Below are 27,705 nucleotides of genomic sequence, written 5' to 3'. Positions count from 1 at the left end.
CCCGACGTGCGCGAAGGCCGACAAGCGTAGGTGCGAGGACCCGTCAAATGCCGCTTGCGGCTTTAATGTTATTTTGTATTTGAAATAAAGCGTCGGTCGTGTAATGTATTGTAATGGTGGTGGATTAATTGAAAGGTCAACTGGCTAATTAATAGAATGTTTTCATACAAGAAGTCTTTTACAAATCTGTTAAGAAATGCCGTAAACTAATATTCATGACATTAATTGGTCTCTTACACTGTATCATACGAAATGGTTAAAAAGGAAAGACACTGTTAAATACAAGTTTGTTTTTAACATTTATAGATGATAACAACTCACTTTACAAAAGGTTTGTTGTCTTCTGCATATGATTAAGAAATCGACATCAGATCTACTGATAACAATCATGTAATAATAGTTATTAGACAAATTATTAGTTTTTAAGTGAATCAAAGTTCTCAGTCACGATGATTAGGCTTAATTTTTTTTTGGGGGGGGGGGTTATTTTAGGACTCCAGAATTACCTTAAATTATCTGTCATCAGTACACTGAATCACACCCACACATACATCCATAATCCTTTGAATTTAACGCGTCATTCTTCAGAAAGAGTCACCACAAAATGTCTTTGATTTCCCGAAAATACACTGCAGTTCTGTCGGTGCAGAGGAGTTGTGTGTGTGTGCAGCGAGCAGTAATGGAAACAAGTCTTCCGGAGTGAAGCTGAATAAACTCTAGAGGGGTGAGCCCAGCAAAACTGAAAGTAGATAGCACCTAGCAGAGTGGAAAAAAGGGGTTACACTGCTTCACTCCCACAGATGGAACCACTGGCAGAGACTTCCACTGCCGCCTACACTGAGTGCACACCTCTTTACCACCTTTGACCTTCTTCAGAGTGTAAACCAACACACCCAAACGGGGCCCGGCTCTTTCTGAACTGAACCTTTTGACCTGTGAAGTGAGCGTGCCATGAATTGAAAGAAGCAGAATTTAGTTGAAGAGTCACATTCTGTACGGAAACAAGCCCAGGGTGTCGACCCGTGAATGTTGCATTGTTCTCCACTGTTTTGTTCTCTTACTCATGTCATCGGTTCTTTGCATAGAGAAAGCAGGAATGCTGATGAACCGTTGTGATAGCTGAGGTAAGCTGCAATGTAAAAGCTGCTGGTCCAAATTCCTTAAATATACATGGTCATGCACACGTACTTGCCTGTTGTCATTCATTTAGTTATGCAAATAAACCTACTGGAAATGTGCTGTATACAAGTCACAGATTCACTGGAGGCTCAGAAGTACCTGCACTGATATTCTGCCAAATGTGATTTCAAGTCAGGATTTGTGTCTGGTCCGTCTGCTACGACAAGTACAGAGAGAAGAGACAGTTGGTTTATCGTTGGACAAAAGCAAACATTTTATTTTACACTTCCAACTGTTAAAGTAGCAAATTAGAAAAGGCGAAATTTTCTGAAAACAATTAAAGTGTGCTCAAGCTGAAAGTTGCGACTGTAACCTGTGATACATACAAAATGTCATTTGATTGAGATTCATGAGGGTTACAGCTGAAGATGACAGAGTGTTAGTTCATCGTCAGAAACGTAAGCACCGCAAGGAGCCTCATGCATCAGTATTGAAGTGTTTGATGAAGCACTGAAAGGTCACAGGTGAAGTGGAAACACTGATGGGTGCTGAAGCCATCCATCCATTTTCTTCCACTTCTTTTAGGTGTAGCAGACCATTCCAGATGTTCTTCTTCGTCACAACAATTTCCAGTTCCTCCTCCCAAGGTGCTGGCTCTCATCTCAGTATCTTTACACTCACCCAGCAGGCACTGGAGGTCAGTGTCTGATGAAACCAACAGAACCACATCATCTGCAAAAAGCAGAGATGCAACACTGAGGTATTCTTGGCACAAAGTTAAGCACATTTCCTGTGCTGAAGCTTTCAGTTAGAATATAACTGAAGCATTTGGAATCAGTTAAAGCCTCTATTCAAAGATACAGATGCACATTAGATCACAACTAAAAGTAATGCTACCAAGTTGGAAGGAAGCTGCCTCTCCCACACATTCTCAGTGGCTTGTGAGCATAACGTGCTTGAAGCCTGAGGTAAATTTGCAACTTGGTTAGAGAGTTCAATCTTTCATCTTTCAGAGCTGAAAGTGCTCCATTTTGATGCATAAAGAACATATACACTAGTACTTAGATGTGTTGGAGCCTAAAGTATGCATTTTGGGGTTTTCCCTTTTTTTTGTGCTTGTGAAAGGTTATGCGAACTTACAAAAACTGAAGTTCACACCAAAGGGAGTTGAAACACCTTGGTGGCAGTCCAGGCAGTTCTTTTGTTACTTATCTACATCCCTGCAACCACATTTGCATAACACCTGTCCTGTAGAGCTGCTTCTGCTGGAGCTACACCTCTCTGCCTGTCCTCAAACCTTCCAGATACTTTTCCTGTTTATTTTTAGTACGTACTACAGCTGCCCTTACAAAGTACAGCATGCAGCATTACACAGCGAGGGCATCCTACTTTGTCATATAGTAATGCGCCTTAAACTGTGACTGTCTTGTTCATGTGTCTGTTGCGGTCTGTCGGGCAAAATGATACACATTCATATTTGCATTAGACACTTACAGTAGTAGAAGTACAGGATGAGATACTTATCGTATCTTCCGCTGTGCAGAGGATTGTAGGTCAGAATGGAGAGAAATGGATGCAGTTGGACATCATGGAGTGCTACATTTGACATATTATGCATTGAAACATACAAAATGTTTTTATGGCCTACTACTGAATGGAGTAGTACAGGTAGTGGAACGCTCCAACAGATCTGTAGTTAAGGTCCGTGGCCAATGTTTTCTGGGCCTTAAAGAGACAGGACCCAAAATTAAGTGTTTCAGACAGAGCATGAGAAGAAATGCTGCTTTAATGTAGTCTGAGAAAACAATCGTGTGTTTTTTGAACATGTGAATATATTTCAGTCCTCAAAAGTAAAATTATAGATCTGTAAATGTGCAAAACTAGGGCTCTTTAACTAAATGTCAATGAAAAGTGAAGTTTATGTTCACTTTATATATTTAATGTTACCTTCATGTAGGTTCATGTTGACACTAACAGTATGTTAGATTACTGCATGTATAAATACAGTTAAGATGTATAAATAAACATAATATAAATATAATAATTACATCTACTTATCCTATTTGATTGGCAAAACAGTTGAACTTAATGATCTGAACTTCTGAGGAAAGTTGCTTCCCACTGATATCTCATTTCTTTTACTTGAATAGATTTAAAAACAATTACAAGTACTTTAAATAGCATTTAATCAAAGCAACAGTTTTCTCAGTAGCATGTTTTTTTTCTTGCCAACTCATTTACTCAGCCTCCACATCAGTCATGTGTCTTTCCAGTGAAGAAATCACATGTTTTATGAAAATGAGACACCCATCTGAAGGTGCTCACCACCTGAACAAGCCCAAACTAACCATGTAGGAAAGTCATGCTCATTGTACATCCTGCACATTGGTCACAGAAAAAAAAAAAAAACATCCCTCACAGCTATCTGCTGTACCTCTTCCTCATTTTATGCAATGTAAACACATAGAGGGGAAAATAAAACAGATGTCAATTTAAGGAACCAAAAGCAGCACATGTCATTTCAGAAAGAACGTAAGGGTTGTCTGTCTTTACGCTTCTGGGTGACTCAGAATTGTCGATTTATTTGGGGAAAGAACACCTTTTCCATTTCGGTGTTGTACCTTTCTTCTTTTAATGTCGCAGGGACCTTTTGACCTCCTCAGTGTCAGTGGTCAGTGTTGATAAAAACATTTAGATGCTTCATTTAAATAAAAGAATCAATTTTCACCACAGAAGTACTTAATAATAATCAAAATGTTCAGAAAAAATATACCAAAATGAGATTAAATTTTCAAATGCATTTGTGCCCATTTTGTAGAATGGCTCCTTCCTTCTAATAGTAGTTCATATGTAGTCTTCCTTTATTTAAAAAAAAAAAAAAAGAAAGAAAGAAAGAAAAAAAAGCACATTTAAAACAACTGCTGCTTTCTGGTAAAATAAAATAAAACAAAAATAATGTATATATAAATATAAAATCAGTATTAGAAATTAACAATTAACATAACAAGTAGTGCTATTTATGGTGTAATATCATCTGATTAACTTGCAAGGGATTGAACCCCCAAAAACTTAAACAAACTTAAATAAAATACGACTTTACCTGACAATAACACAAATTACAGCTGACACCCTGCAGGTATTAATTATGGAAAATAACCAAATTAATGTAACAATGTCGCCAAGACCTTACTATATTACACACTGTTGCCCATTAAGCTGGAATAATTCTGTTTTCAGACACATTCCTCTTTTTATTTCTATGATACACATCAGTAATCACTTCCGACCAGGTACAATGATTACATTCCAGTTACCAGGTGACATGAATGCTGACTTGGGGATCTGACTGTAGAGTGGGACGTCCTGCCCATTGACACCATCAACAAGCTTGTGGACAGTACGCCACGGTGTCTTAAGGCATTGATCCATGTCAGGGAATGACACACTCAACATTCGTGACATTTGAAAGAGTAATATTGGACATTCTAATGCATGAAATCCCCTCCAATATGTGTTTCCTGTTAAATTGACCAAGGTTGAAAACTGAAGCAAAACCTTTAATCCTGTTGTTCAGTACCCCCAATTTTATTTCAGCCTGAGTGCACAGTTTGTAAAAGTTAATTGTGATTTAATTTTTACTGCGGTATGTATTATATGTATATTGTGATATCAATAAAGTTTTGACAAGATGTACACTTTATCTATCAACAATAAGTTGCATTGTCACAATCATTTCATGAGAAGAGGTAAAAAATATATATTTTATTCCAACTTTATGGGCAACAGTGTAAATGAATGACGTCAAGCAGATGGTAAAATTACTGCTTTACATAATGTTTGGTATTTTAATCTATTAGAGTCACTATTAGGCATCACATAAAAGAAGTGGTAACATTTTTTCCTCACGCATTTCTTCTTATAGAAATAACCTTAAATGCAAATTCTAAAAGAAAAATACAAGACTTAATTGGTTAATTCACTTTTAACTGCTGGCTGTGCTGAATGTAGCTCAGCCTCAGCTGTTGTGCTGGTTTTGCTGGTAAAATTCTTGTACTGGAATGTACGTGTGAAGTAATGCCTACGACACTGAAACTGGGCAACATATCACAGGCTTTCCTGTTTAAAATTTCGTAGCTGAAAGGTTGTACTGACAGCTAACACTCCGTGAAACAGTACGACTGTGAGAGCAGATCTGCAGGCAGAGAAGTGTTGTTATGCAATGTGAAACAAGCTTAAAATATGCTGCGGTGGATTAGGTTTTCCATCTTTTGCTTGACTTGTTGTCCTTATGAAAATGTATATTAACTGTTCAATCGCTTACTTTCATGGCAACATATTACTGCTACTATGACAAAACTAGAGTCTGGTTGTGCTAAAAGCTCTTTGAGGTTGGACTTAATGCTCAGTTCACATCACCTACAACATGACAGGTTCAGGAAAAATTCCAAAGTTTACGTGAGTGTTATCTGACGACTTGAGATGACAGTTTTCTTGTTCTACTGCTTCTGGTTAATTACAGGAGATTCTCGCTCCAGAAACCATCAAACAAAACAAAATCAAAATACATTAGCTATATCTCTCTCTAGAATGTCATGCTACCAAGACAGCAAATTGTTGGCTAAAAACCAAAACAGGAAGGTAATTTCTACAAAGTCTTGAAAGTTGTTTCACTGCAGAACTGCCAGCATTGTGCTTTTAATTAAGGTAGCACGAAATTTGAATAACAAAATATTATATTTAACACTAACTTCTCTTAGAAAAACAAAAGCAAAACAAAACAAAACAAAAGTGGCAGATTCGTGGTAAGTTTGTAGCCAAGACATTAGTTTGCCACAAAATATTTGCTTTTGTTGGCCACTAATTCAAAATTGTGGAAATAATGAAAAGTTTGACGCTACAGGCAAACATGTTCACTGTTGTTTTGCTGTCAGAACTGACTAGTAGTGCTAAACTTCGAGTAAACTTCCGGTAGCAAGTTTGACATGATTAGCAAACATGTCAATGTATGTGGGCCATAAGTAGCATTTCTAGCAAAATTCACATTTTTCTAGCAGACAGCTGTAGTTAACTTTTAACAGTGTCACCACAAATAAAGCAGCAGGGTTATAGTTTCATATGCAAATTAGATTTGTGTCTAACTTGTGATGAACTTCAAGCTAATGTTGTGGAAAATATAGCTGGTTTGCTGCATATTTGCCACAAATTCATGTTTTCCTGGTACTTATGAGCAGCTAAGGCTCAGCTAAGGCTCAGGTCGTATAGTGGATTGTCTAATCCCAAGGTCCCTCTGAATGCTGAAGTGTCCTTGGGTAAGACATAGAACCCAAAGTTACTCTCAGTGGCAGGTGAGCACCTTGCATAGAAGTTCTGTCACCATTGGTACATGGTTGTGTGCGAATGGGTGAATGGTAAAGCACTCTGAGTACCTCTGAGGTAGAAAAGTGTTATTTAGATGCAGTGGTGTGCACTGTGGCCTCACAACAAGAAGGTTGGGAGTTTAAACTTGACAGTTTGTTGTATTCCCTGTATCTCTGGGCTGCTCCAGCAGTTCAAAAACATGTATGGTGGATTAAATGGTGATTCTTCATTGGCCCAAGGTGTGAATGTGAGCAGGAACAGTTGTCTGATGGACTGGAAAACAACCAGTGTACAGCTAAAGGAAGGATGGATGGATACATAACTAGTGGTTCTTCATAGGTTTTCCAGAAACTTAATCTGCATTAATGTCTCTACTGATTTAGCTTTTTTTTGTAAAAGTTAACCAGATATTTAACTGGAAAAACTAAAAATATGACAGTTGGTGGGACTTAAAGAAGGGGTTTGGCAAAGTGGGTAGGATGCTTCCTCTCAGGAAAATGAATGTCTGCATCAAATTTACCAACTTATTTGTCACAACTTTTTGCTAAATATTGACTTTTAACACCAGTCATTGACTTTTTTCTTTTATTGCTAGTACCTTTATGAATGTTTCTTCTCGCATGTTGAAGTTTCTTGTTAAAACAACATTTCAACCTGTATTGTATTACAAGAGAAGCAAAAACAAAAACATGATTTGTCCAAGAGATATTGATGATTGCTACCACACCCTTTAGATCAAACCATCTTTCTCTCATTCACACTTTCACATGCTTACTGAAACCCTGTTGGTACATTTTTGGCATGTTCAACATGCTGGTTAGATAATGGAAAAAGATTTTTTTTTAAAAAGGAGTAAATGAAAATAAGAATCAAACTGCTGTTTCATCATGAGTCAGAGTAACTTTTCCTGTTTTTCCATTTTGCCTTTCTTATCTTGATGTCAACATTATAACGTCATCGTGAATGACAGACGACTAAATGGTTGTGTATGTCAATTTACATTGGCTCTGTGTCAGCAACAACACAGTCAGCATAGTTTGTGCACTTTGACCAGTGCTGTTCTCAGAATCAGAGGAAGTTCAGGTACATTATGTCCCATTATGTGAGTCCATAGTGTCAGATTACCCTTCTAAGCAATTACATAAACATATTAGACACATTTAAAAAATATTTATAGCATGAATATTATAATATCATCCATGTGTGTTAAAATACAACTCAACTCACCTACACGTTTTCTAAAACACAACCACCCTACTCAGCTATTTTTATCTGCCTGTTTCCAGCCTTCTGTCTGTCAGCTGCCTGTGGTTTGATGAAGTAGTCTCTGATTGAAAGTTGTCTTTGTTCTTTTAAAGGGCAACTGAGAGCTTCTAAATGTCTGTGTGAAAAGGGTCAAGATCATGTGTCAGCTGTTTAAATGCTAGGAAAATATGTCACTTTGGTTAGATAAGACATTACCTTGTGGTTTAAAGTTCTGACAGGCTATATACACAGTTGCAAATGATGGTTTACTTACACGCATACAAACAAATATTGAACTATTTTGTCAGAATGACTAAAAATATGTTTAGTGAAGAGAAGGTGACTTCTTAACCCCAAGAACACCATAACTCCTGTTAAGCATGGTGGTAGTATGATGCTGTGGAGCTATTTTGCAGCAATTGGAACTGGTGCTTCACAAAAATGAAATGGAAAGGAGGATCAAGACTCATCAAAAGGCAATTACAGAACCAAGGGACACTTAAACTCACACTAGTTAAATGATATAAGGAACATCTTGTGTTTTATGATGGCAATCTGAAGCTGCCATCAGTTAACATTGATATACAATTTATTCACATTTGTCATTATTTTTGTATTTTTGCCCAGCAATTGGGCCACTGCGACACATTTACCTTTCTCCTCTGAGTGCACAGTTTTTACATATGAATGAACATCCATTACATTCAAGCCCCTTCCAAATGAGTTCACGCAATACTGATTAAGTCCATCAGTGCCAGGTAGATCTCTGCAGTATAACAAACTTTTAAATCTGGTAGCATTGTCTGTGGTGTTCCAGCACTAGTGCACTGGTAGCAATGCCAGAAATGAAGATGAAGAGGTGCGCAACCAAAGCAACAGAGACAGAGCAGCCTAAAGCAACAAAGAGAATGTTGGAGTTTACTGGGCCTTTCACAATGCGACAGGAGCTGCACTTTCCATTTGGTTGAGGTACTGTTAATAAGAGTAGCAGAGGACAAAGCAAAACTTTGAGCAGGATTATATAACTACATTAGTCAAATATCTGTATGAATTCATTAGCCTTTTTTTTTAATTGTTATCAGTATTTTGCCTAGTTAAGGCAGAGATTTAAAAGAGAGTCCCTACTTAAACAATTCTGAATAGAAATCTATGGGAGAATTCCGCAACAACAAAAACGTCCATATAAAAAAGGTGAAAAATGTGGCCATTGGAAATACCATCCATATACAACCTTTAATTGAGCAGACGAGACCTGGCATCTTGGGACTCGATGCCCAGAAAGCCAACCTGTTGTGATTTCTACAGTGTAGTGGTGATGATGTTCCTCTCATGGTTTGAAACCTGGTGGAAACTTGTTCCTTTGTACATGTTAACACTGAATAAAAAACTGCTCAGACAGTCAATCAGTGAGGCAGAGAATCCCATCTAAGAACTGAACATAGACAGAGAGGAGGACAGCAGCAACATTGTGGTTGGGGGCGTTTTGCTTTCATGTCTCTTGGTGAACACATAGCAGCTGATAGAAAAGTCAATACTCCCCATCAGGGAATTGAACCCCGGTCTTCCACGCAACAGGTGGAGATACTGTCCACTATACTAACGAGGACTGCATGGACCTCTGTTTTTGTCATGTCAGCCGGCAGCTGGCACGGCCACACGACTTGTGCAGCCCTAAAGGCGCATGGTTGAGCTCACTCCCCAAACAGTTTCACCACCATTAACGCCTTGGGTCATCCCTCAGCTGGCAGTTTCACATCCGTTCACACCTCGAGGCATGTGAGTTGTTGCATGTTAATGGACCACTGGCCGTGTATTTTGCGGGGTGAGAACAAATACCCGGGACCCTCCATCCTCAAAGGCAGGCAGGGCTGAAGGAGCCTCTTGGATGAGATTTTAAAAGTCTTGGACCAACAAGGGGACCATGAGATCCTTGAAGAGACTGGCATTGGCCCACATGAAGCAAAAGGCAGCTCACGTGCTGGTCTGCCGCAACAAACTCACCCAACTTATACCACAGAATACTTTGATGCTGTTACTCAGAGAAAACACGAAGAAGTCAGTGTGTGTCCACATGGTTTCAAACCGAGGACCTTTTGCGTGAATGTATTGACCACTACAGTACCGATACACTCCCTTGATGCAAAACCGGGGGGACCATGTGCCCCCGTGCAAATCAATGGCCAGAAAAGCCATCTGATTGGGTTTCCGTAGTGTAGTGGTTATCATGTTCACCTTATGTGCTAAAAGTCACTGGTTTGAAACCGGGCAGAAAGGTCTTTATTTGTTGATAATAATGCTAAACAAAAACATCAAATTCCTTGGACAACATCACTCAGTGAGTGATTGGAAACAACTGAACATTGGGCAGTAGCAGCAAACATTGTCTGTGCTTTGCTTTTGTTTCTGTGACGAACACACAGCAGCTGATGGAAAAGTCAACACTCCCTGTTGGGGAATCAAACCCCAGTCTTTTGCGTGACAGGCAGAGATACCGTCCACTATACTAATGAGGACTGTGTGGACCTCTGTTTTTGTCATGTCAGCCAACAGCAGGAACAGTTTCAGCCTTGACAAAGCTATTCGGAGATACTCAGATACGCAGATGGTACTTGTTGATAAAACACCCAAAGAAACTCTTGAATGGAACATCACAATGAACACAGAGACTCTGCAGGTGCACTTGTTGCCAGTGTAGTGGCACACAAGGACTACGTCTGTGCAAGTTGTCAGTCATCAGGTCATTGAAATCCTAAGTGCCTCAGCAGAAAGTAACTAGACATCTCTACTGGTTCTTGAAGGCGCTTCATGTCTCATCCATCAAGGTTTCTCATTTCTGACTGGTATGGTAAGGAGTGTTTTGTCAACAAGGTTCAGAAAGAGAAACTGGCCCCAGATTAAATCTTGATATCTTGTGGTGTCACCACACGTGACATGTATGCCTACATGTGCGGCAGAGCAGACCATCACAAATGACTTCTGGCGGAGAGCTGTTTAAACAACAGAACCAACTTAACCCCCAGCCGGGTACGCGCCACGCAACTTGTGCAGCACTTATGGCACATTCTTGAGCTCACTCCCCAAAAAAGAAGAAGTTAGTGTGTTTCCACCTGGGTTCGAATCAGGGATGCTTCATATATTAGGCAAACATGATGACCACAACACAAAGGAAACTGCCTCCAACACCTTGGGCATGGGTACAGTTGACATCAAATGACCAAATTATCAAAAAATAAATGTGTGATAGGGATTGATAATGGTATTTTTTTCTAAATCATAACAATGACAAATACTTATCTCACATACAATGCAAAAAACAGCTGGACAACATGCCCCTGTGCGAATGGCCAGAAAGGCGACTTGACATGGTTTCCGTAGCGTGGATGTGAAAGGTGCCTGTTTGAAAACATGCCTATTAGTCCTTAATAATGCTGAATAAGCACAAGCTCCTCCGAGTGAATGGAAATAATTGAACACTGACACGAAACGAAATTCAGCAGCAACAAACGTTGTTGGTGTCATTTTTCTCTTTGTGAACACAGAACAAATGATAGAAAAGTCAACACTCCCCGTCGGGGAATCGAACCCCGGTCTTCCGCGTGACAGGCGGAGATACTGTCCACTATACTAACGAGGACTGTGTGGGGTTTTTTTTTTTGGTTGTCTCAGCTGACAGCTGACATGGTTTCAACTTGGACAAGGATTATTTGGCGATTTATCAATACGTAGATGGTACTTGTTAATGAAACACAGAAACTCTTGAATGGAACATCACAATGAACATGGAGGTCAGTGTGATGTTAAACCATCAGCATCCTTCATCTTATTTTGATCACAACTGTGGACCATAAAAGCTCAGAAAAGTTAGAAACATCTATCCACACTAACATGTAAGTAAAAGTAATGCCTCATCGTAACTGGGTGGAGAAGGATTCACCCAGTATAGTGGGGACTAATTAAAGCACATGGTACAGCACAGGATAGCAGCTCCTCAGGACAACACTAAGTAGTCCACCTGCATTTGAGGGCACGAGATATTGCTTTGATGACAGCAGTAGTCACATTCAGGACAGAGAAAACAGACAGTTTGAGAGAGGAATTAAGGAGGCTATATCAAAACAGAGGAAGGGGTCTACAAGGCCACTTGTCAGGTACTTACAGAGCAATCCTGAGCTCCCTCCCTGGACAGTTTCACAATCACTGACGTCTTGCGTTATCCCTCACCTGGCAGTTTAACGACCATTCACACCTTGAAGCATATGAGTGCAGGCGTGTTACTGAGTCATATTTTTTGCTTTCATCGTACTTGGCAAACACACAGCAGCTGGTACTAATTCAACACTCCCCATCAGGGATTCAACTCCGATTTTCCATGTAGCAGGCGGAGATACTGTCTTATTTCACAGAGCAGTTTGATACTCAGAGAAAACATGAACAAAGACGAGTGTTTCCACCCAGTTTTTAACCAAAGACTGTTCACTTTTACAGTAAATGTGATAAAACTACTACGCCTCCGATAGCTTGAACACAATTACTGAGGATTACAAACATAAACATCCAATGGTGAACGATAAATACTTCCCTAATACTCTTTATAAAAATGTGAGACAGTGTAGCTTTTATTTTGGAGATCAATGCTTAAAAGGCAGTTTTGAGATTCCTCCTCATGCAGTTGCTCAGCGGTTCCCACGGTGAGTCACGTGTGTCATTAACAGGCCATGTGATATGGGGGTGAAAATGAACACCCTCCAGTCAGTTAGAAGTGAGGAAGCCACTTAGATGAGAGGGGTACCTCCAAAGTCCAGTTGTGTTGACCTTGGTGATTGATGTAGACACTTCTGATTCTCTCGCTAACTGACTTATATGACAAATAGTAGCTTTTTAAGGAGACCCAACACACCTGGGTGGCCTATTCAGTGTGGGAAACTCTGAGACACATTCGTCTTAAAACATGATTAAGTTCAGATAAAATGTCTGAATGACAAAACCTCAACAGTCTGATGCCTCTGTCTCCACTTGGCAGCCTTCCTGGTCCAACAGACCATCATTTATTACACCACACCAGGAAGAGCTTTTAAAAAATACAACAAAAGGAGAAAGGACAAATAAATCCCTCTGGCTAACAGCTCAGCACCGACTTCAGACGAGGAAGTAGCGATCACAAATTTACAGAGCGTTGTCTTCCTTGCTGGTCAGAGAGGTTTTTTTTTCTCTCTCTCTCTCTCTCTCTCTCAGCTGCACTCACTTCCTCCTATGAGTAATAAGAGTAGCTTCACACAAACCGGCGTGTTTGTCAGAGCGACTGACAGACTGGCTGAGAGCAGTTCATAAAGAAAGAGGCAGCCAGCGACAGGGACTCATGCTCAGATCCACAACTCGCTGAATGTGTAAGTTCAAAACAAACTTCATGTCATGTGACGGCGGAGCTCTGCCCGCTGGTTGTTGTTAAATGTGAGCCCGGAGACGCCGGCTGTTGTCTTGTCTTGTTGGAGCTTGTCAAGTTTCAGATTGTGAGAGACAGGCAGGAGGTGTCGAGGTCTGAGTGTGGACTGTGCTGTTGGACATGTGAGTTAATCTTCAAGTTTGGAGAAGTAAATGAGTCTGAGGGCCTTGTAGGTTAACTGAATGTCAACTGAGCTGCAAAGGATGTGGTTTGGTGCAGGTTGTAGCAAGCCTGTGCAAAGTCAAGTCAGATAACAAACAAGCCTCGACTTTAAAGCCAAGTGTCAGGGTCCTGTTTTTTATGGAATGTCTGTTTAAAGTGAGATTTTTATGGCTTTTGTAGGGAAAACAAACAGCGATAATGAGCCGGCACATCAGCGGTTTTTTTCTTTCCTCATTCTTCAAATGTCGAGTCAGCACATCAAATGCAGCTAATCAGTTCATCTTGCATGGACGGTGATCAAAAACACTCAAAGCTTCAAAGTATGATGGATGCTTCTCCCTCGAAACGATGAGAGAGTTCGGTTTGAGGAGTTTTTTTTATGTTGTTGTTTTTTCAAAGCCGACACACCCTCTTAGTCAGTTACAATGTTTTTTTTTCTAATTGCTTCAGGTGTGTGAGGATTTTTAAAGCTGTGCACTTAGAATAGCTCTGCTAGTGGGAGGAGTAGAAATGCAAGATGGGGGTTGAGTCTTTCATGCAGTTTTCACCCTCAAATGCATTGGTGTGATCTCTTCTCTTTGGACATGAAGTTCAGGGGGTTTCCAGAAAGCGCAATAAAACGGCGAGAGGCTTGTCACTGTAACATGCACAGTCAGTCTCACCAGTTCCATTCATGTTTTGGTGGCTGACCTCGGAGACACTGGAGGTAAAATTAGAGAAGAGATCAATGCAGACCCTCTGCTTCCTCTCTTATTTTAAGTGTCATAGGGGGTTTCTGAACCAGCATGACGTCAGCCAGTGTTTGCAGTCATGAGGTTGTGGTTGTTTTTCAGACCACAGTTGATGTGTCTGAAAACCCCTGAGACACCGTGGCGGTGCTTCCTGTGTTTACAGTGACAGAGGTTGCCTCCATCCCCCTTGTTTGACACCTGTCAACTGTTCCAAAACACAGGCTTGTTGCCGTGGAGACGCTGATGAGCCAGAATAAGGAGGCGAGAAGGAGGATTCCCCAATCAGACAGTCCTGAACTGAAGAAGCACTCTGAACCAGACATGGACCACCAGCAGCAGCACGCCAAAGTGGAGCGATTTCTCAAGTTAGGATACTCTCATAGTGACATCCTGAGGGTGCTGGAGAGCCTCCGCCACGACGCCCAGACCAACGACATCCTGGAGGAGCTGATCAAGACCTGCCACACTCGCAGCAACAAGAGCATCCCGAACAGCCCCAAACTGGTGCCCAGAGGCTGCAGTCCGAATCCCAACCCGACCAAACCAGGACCAGACAGAGAGCCGGCTGCTGGATTCAGACCGGTGGTGATAGATGGCAGCAATGTAGCCATGAGGTGAGTCCACACCTAACATTTGCCTTATATCTCACTTTTTATATTTTTTTGGAGTGCAGAGGAGGAAGTGACAGCAGCAACACCACTTTGTAAAACTAAATTTAAAGTATTTATTATAAGTATTTGTTGGACAAAATGAAACTATCTGATCTTTATTGGAATATTATCATTATTATTCATTTTAGACTTCAGCTGATTTATCAACTTAATTAACTATCCTTAACTTGAATATTTTTTTACACGTAAAATCTTAATCTGCAAAGCATCTATATCTGTCAGCTGGCTAAAAAAAGTGCAGTATACACATCTTTTTCTCATTTTGTACATGCATAAAGTAACATGAAGCAATAAGTATTCAGCACTGTACTGATGTACGTCTACAGACCAACTGGTGTTTCATTCTTGAGACAAACCAAACAATGTCACACTTAAAAATATTTTGACATGACGGAAGTTGAACATGTTTTTTTCCTTACTTCCTGGAAAGATACTTTTTTGACGTGCAGAACTTCAAAAGAACAGAGGCGTTCTGTTCATTCATGTGCATAACTGAATGAAAAACACCAACAATAATGAAAAAATAACATTCTAACTGGGCTATTTTTTTAAGGGTATCTCTGTTTGTGTCAAAGCTTTGTTTCAGTTCACAGATTTGATCACAACACACTTCCTCTTAAAACGTGGGAAGTGAAAGCATGATCTGTGCCTCCGCTCTTCTCTCTTTTTATTTTTATTGTTTTTTTGTTGTTTTTTTTTTTTTTTGGCCTGAAGGGCAATGTAACATGCTGCTGCCATTCCTTTTTAAGAACTCAGATTTAAGCCGTTCTTGTGTCTAGTGTGACTTGTAGCACGTATTTGCTGTCATTGGATCTCGTAATTGGCACTCATGCCTGACCTACATCATTAACAAGGAAGTTCTGAGTCAAAATTTGCTCAATCACACAACACGTTGGAGGAGGTGGAGGGCACGATATGAATTCAAAATGGAAAACAAAAGAGAGATGTTTTCACAACACATATTCCTGTAAGGACAAGTGAGCTGTAAGAGGAAGAGGGCTGAAGTATTTACTGTCACACCTTCATTTGCAGGTAATTCAGTGGAACTGTACTCTGGCCTCAGGCATTAAATTGCAGGGGCTGTGAGGGAAACTGTTTTTGTCCGTTTCTTTTAACTTGATTTGTCCAGTTTGTCATTATTCAGTCACTCACACTACTGACTCTAGTCTTCTATTATTTCATCCTGATCAGTTTTTGAGGTTATTTAAAGCAGCATTCAAGAGATGCAGTTTGAAACTTTTAATCACTAATACGGTTCAAGCTGCAAAATGCTGGATCTTACATTTCCTATAATGCAGCTCTTCACTCTTTGCAAACTCATTGACCGGTAAACGCCCACGTTTTCGATCTCGCCGCCCCCGCAAGCTTACTTTGATCAAGTTGTCATTTCCAAAACCAAATCAGGATTACTCAGACAATCTCACTTCAGTCATTTTCTCATACTTTGACATGCTCCCTCCAGAGCCACTGAAAACATCATATGAACAGTTTCTGATGATGTATGACACGTAATAATAAAAATATAATAGCTTTATGTATGTAGGACTTTGTAAACAAATGTTTACAAAGTGCTTTGACAATGAAAGCAAAAGGAATGAAGGCAACATGAGACCAATTAGGGTAAAAGTAAGTCAACAAGGCAACAGGTGCAAAAATGGCAAATTGCAATATTATTAGTCAAACCAAAGTAATTTGAATATTGAAGTTAAGAGACACTAACAATATTAAATGAAATACAAATTTAACTGACTTATTTAAAGATTAAGGTTAAGATCCTACAATATTGTTGATTATGCAGAACTTACCAGGCTAATTTAAATGTTTGGGTGAAGAACCAACAGCGTAGTATACTCTAACAAATTAACTGATTAGTTTAAAAATTAAGAGTAAGACCACATAAAATTATACATGGAAAACCCACTGAATCCAAAGATTTCCAATGAGCTGCTTATTGGTGAGAGTTGAGAGGAAAAACTACGTTTAAACATGAGAAGACCTTCAGCAGAACCAGCAGCCGGGGTGAGAATAAAGAGGAAGGAGATAAGGAAACAGACAAATTCACAGTTGTCATGGACAGTTTCTCAGAAATGTTAAATTCTAAACGTCCAAATACACCATGATTAACACATCTGTAAATATGAAAAGGTACGTTTTTGACACTTGACATGAGAACTGTATAGAACTGCATCTGTAGGTCCTTTAATGGAGAAGATAAATTCAACTCCACTACATTTATCTGGAAGATGAGACATTTAGTTCATCTGCAGAATCACACCTGACAATCACTGTGACAATTTAAACCTGCACTAATCCAAAGGTTTGGATGAACAATGCATTAAATCACTGTGTGTGTAATGTGAAAGGTGTTGCTCTTAATGACGAAGTGAGAGAAAATTTGCACCTCACCTTGTTAAGCCTGAGACTTTAATGCTGACAGCTGCAGAAGCAGTGAAAACTGCTTTAATAAAATGTTGGTTGTAGTTTTGCTAGAAGTGGCAGCATTACAAGTTCACCTACATACATAACGTAGTGCTGTTTCATTGCCAAAGCTCTTTTTACTGATCATGTAGTGAAGTAGGGAGCAGCCACACAAGCTACATTTACATTTCGATGCCAGTGTCATTATCAGCATTTATCAGGACACCTTGGTGTCACATTTAAATGCTAATGGCCCAGAAGAATCAACTAATGCAGCTTTATAGAGGAAGTGAATACAATGACGATAATGTCAGGTGATAAAGCAAGGTGTGACATTGGCCGTAGAAACTTTAAGGTGACAGCTTATCAGTGTTGTGTTTACTGCTAGTTCTGCCGGTCCCCAGTGGCCAAAATATTATCATTACTTTCACCCTCCAAAAGGTTTCTGGGCGTTTTTTGTTTGTTTGTTTGTCTTTGCTCCTGTCACGTTTTCAGTCACGATGAGCTCATTTTTCACTGGAATTTAAAGCCCTGCACTTCTATGGAAACAGAGCAACCATGACTAGAAGCAGTGAGAGCTCACCATGTCTACATTACAGTAAAAAAATGGAACCAACATGTACAACATTTTTCCAAGTGCCCACAGGTGCCACCAATACTGGAAAAAATGAGGGCTCCACATGTTATTGATATTTAATTATTGACACCAAGAAGTGTTTTGTTTTGGGTTTTTTTTGTCAGGATCTGTTTTTTTTGTTGTTGTTGTTGTTTGTTTGTTTGTTTTAAAGAAAATTCATAAATGAGTATATTGATGAAATATTACAAGTTTAACCTTAGATTTTGTTATCTTCCCGATGGTACCTCGAGTCACACATGATGCGTTCAAGGACTGTCAGAGAGTTTGTGCTTTTAAACTTTGTATCACTGATAAATTATATCATTTTGACATTTCTTTTTTAAGAGAACACATTAAAGAGATTTAAACCATCCAACAGTATATGGGTGAAAATATATTTCATAAAGGCCAGTCTTTACACCTTTACTTTCACGCTGATGTTTCACATTTTAATTTTATTTTACTGTAAATATTTAAGTTAATATTTTCATAAGTGCAGGTCCCTTTGTGCTTGTTGACTGTTTATCTAAAGAAGTATATGAAAATCACAAATGAAGCAGCTGCAAATGTGTTCGCTTTGACAGTATTGATAAAAAAATTGTTTAAAAAGTGCTGCAGGTTCGGTGCCACAAGTTTAAACTATCAAGGAAACACCTTCCAAAAATAACCCTTATGACTTGTTAAGTAATGCAAGGCAGATAAATGTAATCGAAATCTATGAGTTAGCTCGTGCCCAGCTTTATCTTTAGTACCTGTTGCGTTGTTGCTCAGTATCTCACCACTTCCTGCTCATGGAAAGACGGGGAACTCCCATTGGTGTGCACATGCTTCACTTTCACCTGCAGGCAAAACGATCCAGTTTACTTCTTCAGTAGCTCCTCAGTACATCCTGGTAATGTGAGCTTGTGTTTCAGAGAACAGATGTTGAACTACTACAAGCACAAATGTTAGTCAAGCAGGCTTTGCTGATACAAGTCAATGACAATGATCACATTTCACACAAGAATCTCAGCTTTTCCTCAACCTCTTATTCTTAGACGCTTCACTAGTTTATGCAAATGGTACGCTCCACCAGTAAAAATGAACTTTATTTTCTCACTTGTGATCCTGCCACATGGAGGAAAACTTGTAAAACTGCTTCTGGATTAAATAACAGTCACAGCTTTTCCCTCAGGATGTCCTGTTTCAAGGTCATCTGCTAGTTTTTGCCTAAAAATTTAAGCCCTGGTTAAGTATTGGTTTCCTAGAATTGGTCGGGACTTATCACAACTAGTAAATTCTCTTCATACCGATCAATCAAAGCTTTGATAAGGTCAAGTTATGATCTAATATGAGCAACAGTACAGGAATGTCCTTCAGTCAGTTTAGAAATGCCACTGTTTGGGAAGTCACAGGAGCACTATTAGCACTAAAAAGACTCTTTAAAACAAAAGTCTCCGTTCTGTGTCACATTATTCATCTCTATGCTTTTGCAGTTGTGTTTTAGAGAACTCAGAGCTTGCGTCTTGCAACACCGTCGATTTCCTGAAAAGGGGGGTAGACGCGTGCGCATAACGTGCACAGAAACTCAAAAGAAGAAGTTAAGTTTTTTTTTTTTGTTGACTCTTGACTTCTTTGTCTTTGTAGCCATGGCGACAAGAAGGTGTTTTCGTGTCAGGGCCTCCAGCTGGCAGTGAACTGGTTCTGGGACAAAGGGATGCGAGACATTACGGTGTTCGTTCCCCTGTGGAGGAAGGAGCTGCCGCGGCCTGAGGCGCCAATCACAGGTAAACTCACCTGAATGCAACTGTGGGAATTCCATTGGCTGAGGGCGTTCTGTGGTATCCTTCTTATTTTACTACTGTAGATCAGGATGAACCAGAATTTAAATTGTATTTCATCCATGACTTTGTTGTCTTTAGAACAGGTCCAGATGCTCCAACTTTAGAAGTCGGTCACACGGCTTCAGCTGGTTCACAGTTATTCTCTCAGTAGCTAAATTCTTAGATTAGAACACAATTTCTTTTCATATTGGAAATCGACAGTGTGTTGAGCACAAACGCCGGCCAACAAATAACCGACTCTGCAATTTCATTTTGATTTATATATTTTTTGGTCTATTTGGTGGAACTAGAAATGTATTAGATTGTTCTGTCAGAGACATTAAACACAACATTAAGCCTGGATAAGTAATGAAACACTACCCTAAGTCCTTGTACTGCCAAAACATCTCCGAAGGGACAGGTTTCCGGTGTCTGAATGTTGTCAGTGGATCCTTTGGGACTTGAGGGCTATGAATCCATCAGATTGAGATTTGGGGAGTTTGGGTAGGCCAGATAAACTCTTGGTTGTGACATCTCAAGCAGTGCTTGTGATGTCATGTTTCATCTGCAGTAATGTTTAGGTGGGTGGTACGTAAGTAACATCCACATGAATGCAGGACCCAAACTTTCCCATCAGAACATTGCATTGTAGCAACATGATCGATGTGATCCACTTTACCTGTCTGTGGTTTTAATGTGGCTAAATGGTACAAAAATCTAGCCAACAAAAACCATTATTAGCATTCAGCAGGACTTGTGTGTCAAATCCAAATCTAATGATCGCTCTGTTTTGGCTTTTTATCAAATGCTAAAACGATATGTGGCTCTTCAGCAGTTTAATGTTCCATGGCTAACTAGCTAGTTGTTAGCTTTGGCTGTCTGACAATAGGGGCAGGTAAAATACAGAGAGATTTATTTGACTTTTGATGCTAAAAATAGAACGCATAAGACCCAAACAGTGAATTAAAGCAGACTAAAATCTTTAGTGCAGCTGAGGGAAGCTGCAGGAGGGGGTGATAATTCTGTGTTTGTCACTACAAGCAACCATTTTTATGGTACTCATGGTGATTTGATCCATGTTTAATCAAATATGTATTGATCAGTGCAGCTTTAACTCGAGTTAACTGGATTCTGACGCGCCTCCCCAACTGGATATGCAGTCCATTATTAGTGCTCATGGTTATGGAACTGTAATTATGGCCTACCATCAAAAACAGCTGCTGTATCCTGAGGCTAATCTCACGTCGTGACAAACTCTATGTTTAGAAGCTTTTCGGCCCTTTTCCTGACAGAAAATCAGCCTGAAACTATGACGCACATGATGTGAAACTTGAGGCATAAATTATCGTCACGATCAGGAAACAAACTTTTTTTTTTTTAGGCGATGAGCTTTACATATATTTGCGACAGTTTGAAGCACCCACAAACAGCTGCATTTGCTGAGTAGAGAAGTCTATTTAATAAAAAAATGATGAATGTTACAGTTTCAGAAGCAAAACAAGCATATTCTGACCAAAATACAGAAGCCAGAACACTGAGTGGGCTTCGTACAGCATGTTAAAAATGTGCTTGCCATAGATGGAAAATATTTAATCTATGATCACTAATCCTCAAATCAAGGAAATGAGAATGAGCAATATCCTTGATAGGTGTGTACTTTGCCATCCTGGCACAGAACTGATGTTTGCCGGTAAATTCCCATCACTGCATCCTGGATGCTGTAATCTTCCTGTTTGGCAGCTGTAGCTATCACCTAGTTTCACTGTAAAAACAAGCATCAAACTGCCCATAGAGCAGTGAGGAAGTTTGACCGCCAAAACTGAAATCCAGCATGTTGTTCATGTAGGATCAGGTCAACTGAAAATAGCTCCTTGCCTGAAATCAGCCGTTTACCAAGAAGTGCAAAGTGCAGCTAAACTAGATTTATGCTCCTGCTGTAAAACTCACCATCAAAACAAGGAAACGTAAAGATAAAGGCACAAAGTAAATGTTTGAAATAAATTCCTAACTCACTACAACAGGTGCACTTTCATCAACTGTCCAAGCAGCTGCAGAACAGATTTGTTTTTCTTGAATAAATGTTTCTGCTGCTACAGTGCTGCTTGTCATTTCAGTCATTGTGCCATTATTTATTGAAGTGTGCCAACACATTTGAAACATAGAAATAATCAAAACTGCCACCACAATCAAGTTTCCACTTAGATCCATGTCTATCAAACCTCATATAAAATATGTAGTAAAGGTTCTGAAGGAATTCAGTGAATAAAGATCATTCTGATAGACAATGCTTCAAGTATTAATGATGCTGCAAAGAAGTTACAAATTCCAAATTGTGGACGGACGCCTCATGCACGTCTTCAACCCAACAGCACAGAAGACCCATGCAATCACCACAATAAAATTAGTCACGAATGATCAATTCTGAATATGATCAAATGTGAAATACGGTCACATTTCCTCTTTTGTTTTTGAGCTATGACGCTGAAAAAACAGCTAGAATTGTGCTTTTGCGGAACATCAAGATGTTCCGTTGACAGTAACCTTTGACCTTTTGCAATTAAAATGTCATTTGTGTGGAAATGTTCCCATAATTAGCAAACGGATCTTTGAGTTATGGTCAAAAACATGCTTTAGGAGGTCACAGTGACCTTTGATATCAACACCCAATCAGTTCATCCTTGAATTTAGGTGACCATTGGTGCCAAATTTGAGTCCCACAAGGCATTCATGACTTATCCTGCTCGCAAGAATGAAATGTAACGCACACCCTGAGAAGCTAATGCTTCCAATCACCACTATCACCAGCACAAAGGCCTGAATACATATATGGGTTATAGCGGCCTGACTTTTGTAGTTAAAGAACAGACCTGCTCATCTGTTTCTTGGTACAACAGTGCAACAGTTTCTTATTTAATACAAGCACATGATGGACTGAATATATAACAGGAAGTAGACATCCTTTTTTTTTTCCTTTTCCTGAAGATCGACAGTAAATAAGTGAACATCTCAAACGTTGTAAATAATTTTGAAAAAACTCAACCAAAGGCACAAAGTCCACTAAACTGCCAACAGAAATTCAATAGCGTGTGTTCTGCTGCGAAAGACTAACTTAAAAAAAAAACCAGTCTGATCCTAAAAAACTGCAGTGCATTCTGTGAGTTTGTTTGGGCCCAACATACTCCAACCAGACTAGCAACGGTTTCACTGGATTGGATGATGGAAGCCAAGTTTTTTCAGGTACAACAAACTACTAGGTGACTCCGTTTAATAATCACCACTCTTGTCATGTGTTTCGTAGATCAACATATTCTCCACGAGCTGGAGAGGAAGAAGATCCTGGTGTACACGCCATCCCGTTGCGTAAACGGCAAGAGGGTGGTGTGCTACGACGACCGCTACATCGTGAAGCTGGCCTTCGACTCAGATGGCATCATCGTGTCCAACGACAACTATCGCGACCTGCAGACTGAGAATCCCCAGTGGAAGAAGTTCATAGAGGACAGGCTGCTGATGTATACCTTCGCCAATGACAAGTAAGACTTCTAATGTTTACAGATGCTGAGGGGGAATGAAAAGGGGGCAAAGTTAGGGTTCATTTTACCCTTATTAATGCACCATGAATTCAGATAATGTTAATCTAACTGCATCCCTTTGCTGTTGCAGGTTCATGCCTCCAGATGATCCTCTGGGCAGAAATGGTCCCACTATTGATGATTTTCTAAGGAAGAAGCCATGGACCACAGACAACAAGCTGCAGCACTGTCCATACGGTAGGCTCACATTGTTGTTTTGACCAGTTTACACTCCTTTGTGCTCTTGTAAAGGATTAAAAAGGCAACCTAAATAATAAGAACCACGTAAATAGAAGTTGATTTCAAAAATACTAATTCGAACATTTCCTAATTTCCAATGGTGCCTACAAAACAGCAGCACACATTTCCCACACACTACATGGTGCAGTCGCCAAATGACGGCATACAAATTGCAGCATCAGCAGTTTCAAACCAAATTGCACCACACATAGTATAAGGCCTGCAGATACAGAAGCAAACGACACTTTCAACATCATTTTTGTTAATGCGAACTTGTAAAACTCCATAGCTAGCATAACCCGCAAAACTCAGCATGACTGACGAAACCAAAGAGTGTCCATCAGGATCATTTCTGATGGGCAGATAGTCGATCTAGGAAGTGCTGGAGAGAAACTTATCCTCGAAAGTGCAGTTCTGAGATTATTCAACCGCTCACCAAAAGATTTCACAAGACCAAAATGTTCTTTCGGCCCATAGAGGAAGTATAAAGTCCCAAAACATCATCATTATTGGAGTTTCAAGATTTCGAGTCAACTGAAAAGTAAAAGCTGTGCCTGAAACTATGATTTCAACACAATATACATCTTTTTATTTTGGTTTTGAGATTGTGACATTCAGTTGGTCATTTCTTGTTCTTATTCACTGTAAAACAATGGAGACTCGTTTAAAAAAAAACAGCAGGGGGCTCTGGTTTCTACTGTCCGTCTTCATTCAGCACCTAAAGAATTCGAAATTGTTGAAGGAAACTCATCTGTCAGGAAGAGATTAAATAAAGATTGGTTTATTTACCCTGTTAGCACAGTGGGAGCTGTGCCCAAACAGCAAGTCTGGATCACTATAAAGAGCCTTACAGTAATAGTGTCAGCTGTGTATCAAAGGCACAAGGAAGGCTGGAGGTACAAAGGCTGACCAAGCACTTACAAACACACATTCTTTGCTTTAAGAGATGTAGGTTTACAGCTGTGGGGCCCAATAATAAATTATTATATTTCCTTCTTCCAGGAAAGAAGTGTACTTATGGAGTAAAGTGCAAGTTCTACCATCCAGAGAGGGCAAACCAGTCGCAGCTGTCTGTGGCCGACGAACTGAGAGCTCTGAGGGACAGAGCCAAGAACTTCTCCCCTGCTTCATATCCGGAGGTCAGATTCACCTCGTCCACCCCTCCACCCCTGAACACAGATGACCACAGGGCTTCACCCAGCGAGCAGTCCGTCTGTCAGAGGGACTCCAGCAGTCCAAGAAGCCAACCATACACCAGCCTGCACCACTGCCCGAGCCTGGACGTAGATGAAGCCTTTAGCTCCATGGAGAGCTCCATGTCCAGGCTCTACATCCAAGACAACCCCTATAGCTTGGAGCAACCGCTGCACAGCTACAGCAGTGGCGTTGCCAGCTACAGCCTGAGCCATGATGACTACTCCCTCCCGGGTTCATATGGTGGGAACCAGCAGCCCTGCCTGAGCGGAGGAGGTCACTACCCTCATAACAGCTCGTTGTCCTGCGACTGCTCCATGTGCAACCAGTGCAGGTGTGGGCACCAGCATGCCCAGCTGTCCCACCACCATCACCACCAGCCAGCGTGGAGCTCCTGCCCAGCGCTGCCTCCACACAACAGGGAACGTCCTGCTCATTTCCAAGACAGCCAGTGCTTCAGACAGCCCTCCCGCAGACACACCCACAGCCTGCCGAGGGACCCATGGGTGCAGGGCAGCTTCCTCGACATCAGGCCCAAGAGTCCATCCAGCGAGCAGAGGAAGGGCCTGAGGAGCCAGCTGACCACCCTCTACCCCCAGAGCATGGTGGAGCAGGTCATGAACGCTTACCCGCATGTCTCAGACATGTCCGAACTGATTTCTCTGATCCAGAGCTACAGAACCAACCAAATCTCCTTCTAAGACTTTTTGTTGGTTCTTTCAAACTGAGCCCACATTGGAGTTCTCATCCCAGAAACGAAGTGAAAACTGAGAACATTTCTTCAAATGACTGTGAATTTATATTACAAAACGTACCAGAACTATTCTTCTTGTTTGACCTCATTGCAAACCTACCCTTTAGCATTAAAAAGTGACTCAATCTGATAAAGTCTAGAAAATGTAGCAGACTGAATGCTATTTCTTTATCTTTGTGTAAAAGTGCAATGCACTACGCTCCATATGAGCTACTTATTGTAGCACCAACAAATGTTTAATTTAAAGCAGCATGTGTTGTTTTCCCATGTTGCCTCAAAGTGAGGAACGCTATGCTCTGTACTTCTGTAAAGAATGTCACTGGCAAGTTTTTAATATGCATTCTGAAGGCTTGTGTTTTTGCTCTGAATGTGGAAAACAAAGAGTACTCAAACCAGTCTGGATGTTTGTCTGTGTTGCATATATGAACCTGTGTTTATAGATAGGTTATATTAAAATAACTGCTGCTCTCTGCTGGTTAAAGCGTCAAAGTGTTGCTGTGGTCCCATCAGTGTTGACAAAGCAGGTGTTTTCCATCACACATGGAGCTTATGTACCTGCCGTTTCATGCTGGAGCCAGTTCTCAACCCCACCTGGTAGATTTTTAATGTAACGTTGCATTTCCCATAAAGTCGATGATTTGATACAGATTAAAAAACAAATAATCCAAAATATCCAAGAAATTGTGAAAAAAAATAAAGAAAGAAAGCTCCTACATATCTGATTTACTAATACAAAAATGACTGAAATCCAAATATGCCACATCAGCTAGAGAGCGCTGTTTGAGGTAAGTGTGTCAAACATACTCAAACATACCCAGAACTGGCCGACTTTGCAAATTGTGAAAACAGTTTTTGTGCATGTTTGGAGTTACTTTGAGAACAACCTTATTGCAGACATCAGTTAAGCAAAACTGTATTCTAGGCTACCACGCAAACAAAAGACTTAACCCTCTGAACCACAAAACCAACATCTTCTTTAAAAAAAAAAAACCACCACCAAGATGACACTTTTTATCAGCTAGAAACTATATAAAAACCATCCGAGTTTGAGCTTCAACATTAAGAAAAGTAAACAAAAATAAGCTTGAAATTGTGATTCCATGCTTTTTCCATAGAGGTGCAGAAGTTTATATTGCGAGGGAAAAAAACAAGACAACAGTGTATAAAAATGTGGGAGAAGCCACTTGTTCTGGTAATCGTAGCAACTGGACTTTCACCTCTCATCCAAGAGGCTGCATCAGCTGACTGAGTAGTTGGGAGTTCCAGATACTTATATCCTAAGGAGTCATTAACACCTGAGTTTCCGTTTCAATTGGGGGTTGTTACTCCTTCCCCTCGTTATGCGAGTCGTTAGTGCTCCCCCTGCCACAAAGGGGTTTATTAGGGTCTTATGGGGCTAGGTGTGAGTGCGGTTTCATCTTCCTGGGGAGAGTTCTTAGGACTGAATTATAAACCGGTGAGAGGTGATGCCTCAGACCTCCACCTCTGTTGAGGGATAGTCTTTCCAGTTCGACATAGATGGCTTCTTTCACCCCTCTCTCAAACCATCTGTCCTCCCTGGCCAAAATCTGTAAGTTATTGTCTTCAAATGAGTGTCCTTTGTCCTTGAGATGCAGGTGGACTGCTGAGTCCTGTCCTGAGGAGCTGGCTCTTCTGTGCTGAGCCATGCGCTTGTGGATTGTGCAAGATAGTGATGTTCCGGTCGCTCTGAAGTGCTGCCAATGCCTTTCTTTCCTGGATGGTGAGGTTTGAAGGTGGTGCTTTGGCACTGGTAAGAGCAGCTGATACCTTAAGCTGAAGTTGTTCGGCCTCTGATTCCGTCAACTTGTTGCTCCTGATGGCAGATTCTGTGGCTGTGATGAGGTCTATTGCTGGGATTTCTTCCGGTGTTACTGCAAAGTTAAGCCTTTTGGATGAGATGTGAAACGTCTTCAACGAACTCAAGCAAGTCCAGTTGCTACGAGTAATCTACCAGAATAAGCATGACCTGGATGACTGAGAATCTTCACAGACAAGAAGCCACTTGGAGTTCTGGAGCAGGAAGTAGCCTACCTCATACAAAACGTTGCTTGTAAGGCTTTTCCACCAAAATGTAGTTCTGTGAGCCCTGAACACTTATTGTGGTCATATATAAAGATTCAACACCATGCAAAACATCGAGGATGAGACCGATCTGATCTCAAGTTTAAATCTTAAAAAAGTTGTCGGTTGCTGTGAACATTTCCACTATTTCAGTAATTCTGACCTTTAATATTCAAAACGTCATTCTTATCACAGTGCCGACATTTTACTCAACTAAAATGAAAATGAGACCTCCATACCTCAATTCATTCTGAGTTTGAGGGTTAAAAAAAAAAAACGGATATTCATATGTAAAATATGC

General features: G+C 40.4%; 1 protein-coding gene and 2 non-coding genes across 4 annotated transcripts; 1 reads left to right on the top strand and 2 right to left on the bottom strand.

The window, feature by feature from the left end:
- Positions 1-9,256: 9,256 nt before the first annotated feature.
- On the bottom strand, positions 9,257-9,328 carry trnan-guu (transfer RNA asparagine (anticodon GUU)). Its single transcript has one exon. It is a non-coding gene; the product is annotated as a tRNA-Asn (tRNA).
- A 1,956-nt stretch (positions 9,329-11,284) lies between these two features.
- Positions 11,285-11,356, bottom strand: trnad-guc (transfer RNA aspartic acid (anticodon GUC)). The gene has a single exon. It is a non-coding gene; the product is annotated as a tRNA-Asp (tRNA).
- Positions 11,357-12,990: 1,634 nt separating this feature from the next.
- Positions 12,991-26,006, top strand: LOC103371528 (probable ribonuclease ZC3H12D). Of its 2 annotated transcripts, none has more exons than XM_008300882.1 (6): positions 12,991-13,106; positions 14,277-14,669; positions 19,387-19,526; positions 22,861-23,095; positions 23,226-23,332; positions 24,377-26,006. In XM_008300882.1, the coding sequence occupies exons 2-6, from the start codon at positions 14,299-14,301 to the stop codon at positions 25,267-25,269; spliced, it is 1,746 nt and encodes a 581-aa protein (XP_008299104.1). In that variant the 5' UTR covers positions 12,991-13,106; positions 14,277-14,298; the 3' UTR covers positions 25,270-26,006. The 2 variants fall into 2 exon arrangements, with proteins under 2 accessions (XP_008299104.1, XP_008299103.1); XM_008300881.1 differs by lacking the exon at positions 12,991-13,106 and adding an exon at positions 13,206-13,284.
- Positions 26,007-27,705: the final 1,699 nt, after the last annotated feature.

The sequence above is a fragment of the Stegastes partitus genome, unplaced genomic scaffold (assembly GCF_000690725.1).
Source record: "Stegastes partitus isolate 25-593 unplaced genomic scaffold, Stegastes_partitus-1.0.2 Scaffold1603, whole genome shotgun sequence".
Classification (NCBI taxonomy): domain Eukaryota; kingdom Metazoa; phylum Chordata; class Actinopteri; family Pomacentridae; genus Stegastes; species Stegastes partitus.
The sequence above is the reverse complement of the archived record's forward strand: the minus strand, read 5'-3'. Positions and strand labels throughout refer to the sequence as shown.

What these genes read in the sequence shown, in the direction of transcription:
- LOC103371528 (XM_008300881.1), top strand. An exon ending in GGCAGCAATGTAGCCATGAG is followed by an intron (nt 14,670 to 19,386) that starts GTGAGTCCACAC and finishes TTGTCTTTGTAG; the next exon opens with CCATGGCGACAAGAAGGTGT. An exon ending in GCTGCAGCACTGTCCATACG is followed by an intron (nt 23,333 to 24,376) that starts GTAGGCTCACAT and finishes TCCTTCTTCCAG; the next exon opens with GAAAGAAGTGTACTTATGGA.